The sequence below is a fragment of the Protobothrops mucrosquamatus genome, unplaced genomic scaffold (genome assembly GCF_001527695.2).
Source record: "Protobothrops mucrosquamatus isolate PMUCROS unplaced genomic scaffold, P.Mucros_1.0 scaffold_235, whole genome shotgun sequence".
Lineage (NCBI taxonomy): Eukaryota > Metazoa > Chordata > Lepidosauria > Squamata > Viperidae > Protobothrops > Protobothrops mucrosquamatus.
In genome coordinates, this window is record NW_015386311.1 from 192,337 (window position 1) to 196,746 (window position 4,410).

At 37.4% G+C, this 4,410-nt stretch overlaps 1 protein-coding gene across 4 annotated transcripts in view; it reads left to right on the top strand.

Annotated features, from left to right (window-relative positions):
• GDAP1L1 (ganglioside induced differentiation associated protein 1 like 1) overlaps positions 1-4,410 on the top strand; it is a 39,620-nt gene extending 35,210 nt beyond the window's left edge. For 3 of the 4 annotated variants that reach the window (XM_015829724.1, XM_015829717.1, XM_015829728.1), the window contains 2 exons: positions 404-518; positions 3,926-4,410. In XM_015829724.1, coding sequence (XP_015685210.1) covers positions 404-518; positions 3,926-4,269 — 459 coding nt within the window. In that variant the 3' untranslated portion in view covers positions 4,270-4,410. The remainder of the gene's footprint in view (positions 1-403; positions 519-3,925) is intronic. The other variant, XM_015829736.1, reaches the window with a different exon arrangement.

Here is a 4,410-nt window from a genome sequence, read left to right on the forward strand (position 1 = left end):
GCACACGTCCACCCATTCAGAACACGACCAAGTCCCCGCCCCCTCAGTTCAAACCCCACTGGCAGTTAAAAGAAAGAAACAGCAGACATTTCATATTATTCTGAGAAGCACAAAGCTAAAAGCACAAGCCTGATGATGATGAATGTGATTTCATCGAAACGTCGCTATGATACTTCTAATCTTACACGGGAGAAAACCCAAATGACCAAAGACTCACATATAAACACCCGTGAAAACCTCAAAAAACATATATATATATATATATATATATATATATATATATATATATATATATATATATATATATATATATATATATACACACACACTACATTTAATTGGGTAATCATTACTTTGTAAGCTTTTTTTTTTTTGCAGTAAGACCTTTGTTATTTTCATTTAGGCCAAAATTTTGGAGCACGACAATGTAAACTATCTGAAGAAAATCCTGGGAGATCTGGGAATGGTGCTAGATCAAATTGAAGCTGAACTGGAGAAGAGAAAAATTGAATATCAAGGTACGCATTATGTTCATTTGAACATTATTTCCTGATTCTCTCTGTAACTTGTAGAAGTGTCTGATACTCATTTAACTTATCATCTATACAATTAATATTTGCATCAAAAGTAGCTTACAGTCCACAGTGAATCAGTTTGAAATAATGTAGACTTTTCTACATCTCAGTTTTGTTCTGATTTATAAATATTTTCTTATTTAAATAGAGAAAGCGATATGATAACATATTTTAATATTTATTTATGAAATTTATTTGCTGCCCATCTTGTATCCAACAAATCTAATCTTGACTTTTTGCTTTTCTTAAGATATACTAGGATTTTTTTCCCCACAAATACATCACACATTGCTTAGTTATACATCACACGCTGTTTAGTTAGTTAAAATTAAAGAATAAATTCTATTCAACATTCCACTTAGTCAAAATGCTTCTGAACCTTGATAATATCTTCTGAAGTATTTCTTATTCCAATAGCACAATTTCCAATCATGTTATCTGAAAATTTATATTGTTATTTTCTAACCCTTTATCCAAGCAATTTATAAATATGCTGAACAATACAAAGTCTAGGATGGAGTCCTACATCATTCATCATCTCTTTCCAATTTTATGCAAAGCTACTGAATTATTTCACCAGCTCTATATCCACAGTGAAATAGTCAGGCTCATGTTTTGCTACATTCTCTATTAGAATCTCATGGGAAACTTTGTCAGATGCTTTGCTTGGAACGCTGTGTCCTCTAAATTGGTCAATCAAATTAATTTGGCATGACTTGTTCTTAGTAAAATCATTCTGAGTCTTGCCAAGCAATGCATTCTTTTCTGAATTATCATAAATCAACTATTTAATAATTTGTTACAGAGTTTTGCCTGGTGTTAACATCAAGTTCCCAGGTCTTCTTTTCTTCCTTTTTGAACATAAGCATATGCAAGTTAGCTGCCAACTATTTTATTGAAGAGATCTGGGCAACAAAATTGGAACATTAGGTTTACAAGGTGTCTAATAAAAGCTAATTAATTATTTTAAGGAAGGGTCAACCATTTGGATAAGTTCTCTGCATTTTTGCCAGACTGTTTGCTTTCCAGCTAATCTCAGTTTTATCATCATCATCATCATCATCATCATCATCATCATCATTTTAGCCATTGTCTATCCACTACAGCATGAAGGCCTCTTCCACATGTTTCCAACCAATATGGTCCTGAACTTTTTTTTGCCAATTGGACCTGCAATACTTGCTGATGTCATCAATCCATCTTGTTTTAGGTCTCTTTTGTGTATACTTTTTATCAAGTGGGATCCATTCTTTGACTGCCTTGGTCCACTTGCCATCAGTTCTTCTTGCTTTGTGACCATCCCATTTCCATTTTAATTCTTTTATTCTCTTGATGATATTGTATATTTTCGTTTGTTCTCTAATCCATGTGGAGGTCTTTCTATCTTGTCTTGTAATGCTGATAATGTATCTTTCCATGGTACTTTGTGCCATTCGTAGCTTTTGTATTGATTGTGAAGCTAGTGTTCATGTTTCCCTGGCATATGTTAGAACAGCACACATTGATCGAAAACTTTTCTCTTCATGCATAGGGGGAGATTGTTCTTGAAAATTATGCTTAGCTTGCTGTATGCCTGCCAACCACATGCCATTCAATTTCCTTTATTGTATCACTTTCCATTGAGATCTGTTGGCCAAGGTATATGTAGTGGTCTACTATGTCTAGTTCCTCTCCAAATCTATATCTATATCTATATCTATATCTATATTTATATCTATATCTATATTCTGGGTCTTGTGAGAAGAGAAGATCTTAAGTGATTTAAACAGGTGCCATTGATTCTTATTCCATCTTTTGCCCAGTCTTGTTTGTGAAATCTCAATTTTATATCTGTATCTTTATATCATTCTAAAATGTTAGGGCAGCGGTTCTCAACCTATGGGTCGCGACCCCATTTGGGGTCGATCGACCATTTCACGGGGGTCGCCAAGCAAGGCTGTCTGCCATTTTTTCCCCTTTTTCTGGCGGGTGCCTTACCTCCCTTGGGCTGGGCCAGCTGGTGGTCGGCCTCCTCCCTCTCTGCCGCTTGCCAGCTATGCCTCGGCCGGCACAGGGGGCGGAACCACACATGTGCGGCGCTCCCGGGCAGGGAAAGTCCTTGACGTACGACCGGTTGGGTAGTCCTCGACTTACAACCGGTTTAGTCCTCGACTTACGACCGGTTTAGTCCTCGACTTACGACCGGTTGGGGGTCACGGCATTAAAAAGGTTGAGAACCACTGTGTTAGGGTTTGGTTAAGGAGGGCCTTGGATCAAGCTCAGCTCCTAGTGACTGCATACATGCCGTTTTCTTAGAACTGTTACGGAATGGATGTTATCCCCTACCAGGATGGTATTTTACTTTCCAGATGGTCCTTTATCTTCAAGACCTAACTAGGATAGACCCTCCTGAGATAACCAAAGTCATTTAGGGCTACCACCTACTATGATCTAATAATCCCTAATTTGCCAACAAATATCTGGAGCTCCGTGAAAACAAAAAGCCCCAAATGGTGCATTTTGAAGAAATTAAGCAAAGAAGAAGGTTTTTTATTCTACTTTTTTTTCCAAAAAAAAAAGACTTTTTCTGCTAAAAGTCAAAAGTTCTCTTCATGAATTAGGGAGAACACCTGGATACTTCTTTCATTTGGGAATTTGCAGATCTTTTAAAATCTCTGAGCAAAATATTCACTTGTTCATCCAGTTTTTCATCTCATAGCATCCTACCTGACTGCATTTTCTTTCTGTCCACTGAAATCAATAGTCCAGTAATCCAAAATATTAAAGTGATGTTTGGAATTTTATCTTAACTGATCAGTTTTACTTTCTTAAGTGAAAAATACTGATACAGCCAATCCTTTTTCAAAACTCAATCACACTTTAAATGTTTCCCTTCCATTTTCCTCCCCATGGGGAAAAGAACTTAGCATGAGTTAAATAAACCACTACTCATATAGCAGAGAACTGGTGTCCTTGAGTTTTTTAGCAGTCTTCTATAAAAAGAAAGTGGCTCCTTTCAGTTGCCCTTTCTTCTCTACTTAAATACAGTATGACATTTGTAATTTCTGCACCTGTCAGTCCTGGTGGGCATAAAGGGTATCTGTGTAATTTTAAAAGTCATCAGAGTCTATAGAGCTCAAACTGCTTCTACTTCTTTCACAAGGAGATGCCTGCCAGCTGCATGTCCAAGTGTCAGCCATTGTAATGAGGGGCAGCCAACTAACTAAATATTGAATCAGGTAGCTGCCAGAGAACTATTACTAGAAGACAATTTAATTGATCCCCATCAAAAGCCAATGAAGTAAGGGTGAATTGCAGCATTTGGTTTATGTCTTCCAATGCAACATAATTATTGTGGCTTCATTCCCTAGGGCAGAAATGTGAACTCTGGCTTTGTGGATGTGCATTCACCTTGGCTGATGTTTTGCTGGGAGCCACATTACACCGCCTCAAGTTCCTAGGACTCTCAAAGAAATACTGGGAAGATGGCAGCAGACCCAACCTACTGAACTTCTTTGAAAGGATACAAAAACGTTTTGCCTTCAGGAAAGTCTTGGGGGACATCCATACTACACTCCTCTCAGCAGTGGTACCCAATGCATTTAGGCTGGTCAAACGGAAACCTCCGTCCTTTTTTGGGGCCTCCTTCCTCATGGGATCTCTAGGGGGGATGGGATATTTTGCTTATTGGTATCTAAAGAAAAAATATATCTAGTGCCAGCTGTTTTGATGTTTAGTTTGATGTCTCTGTGCTGTGTGAAACTATGATGAATCTTCAGTAACTATAAGGAAATTTGAAACCAATATGAATAACTATACTGTTAATGTAACATTCCATAGTCTAGAAGTAGGAAGC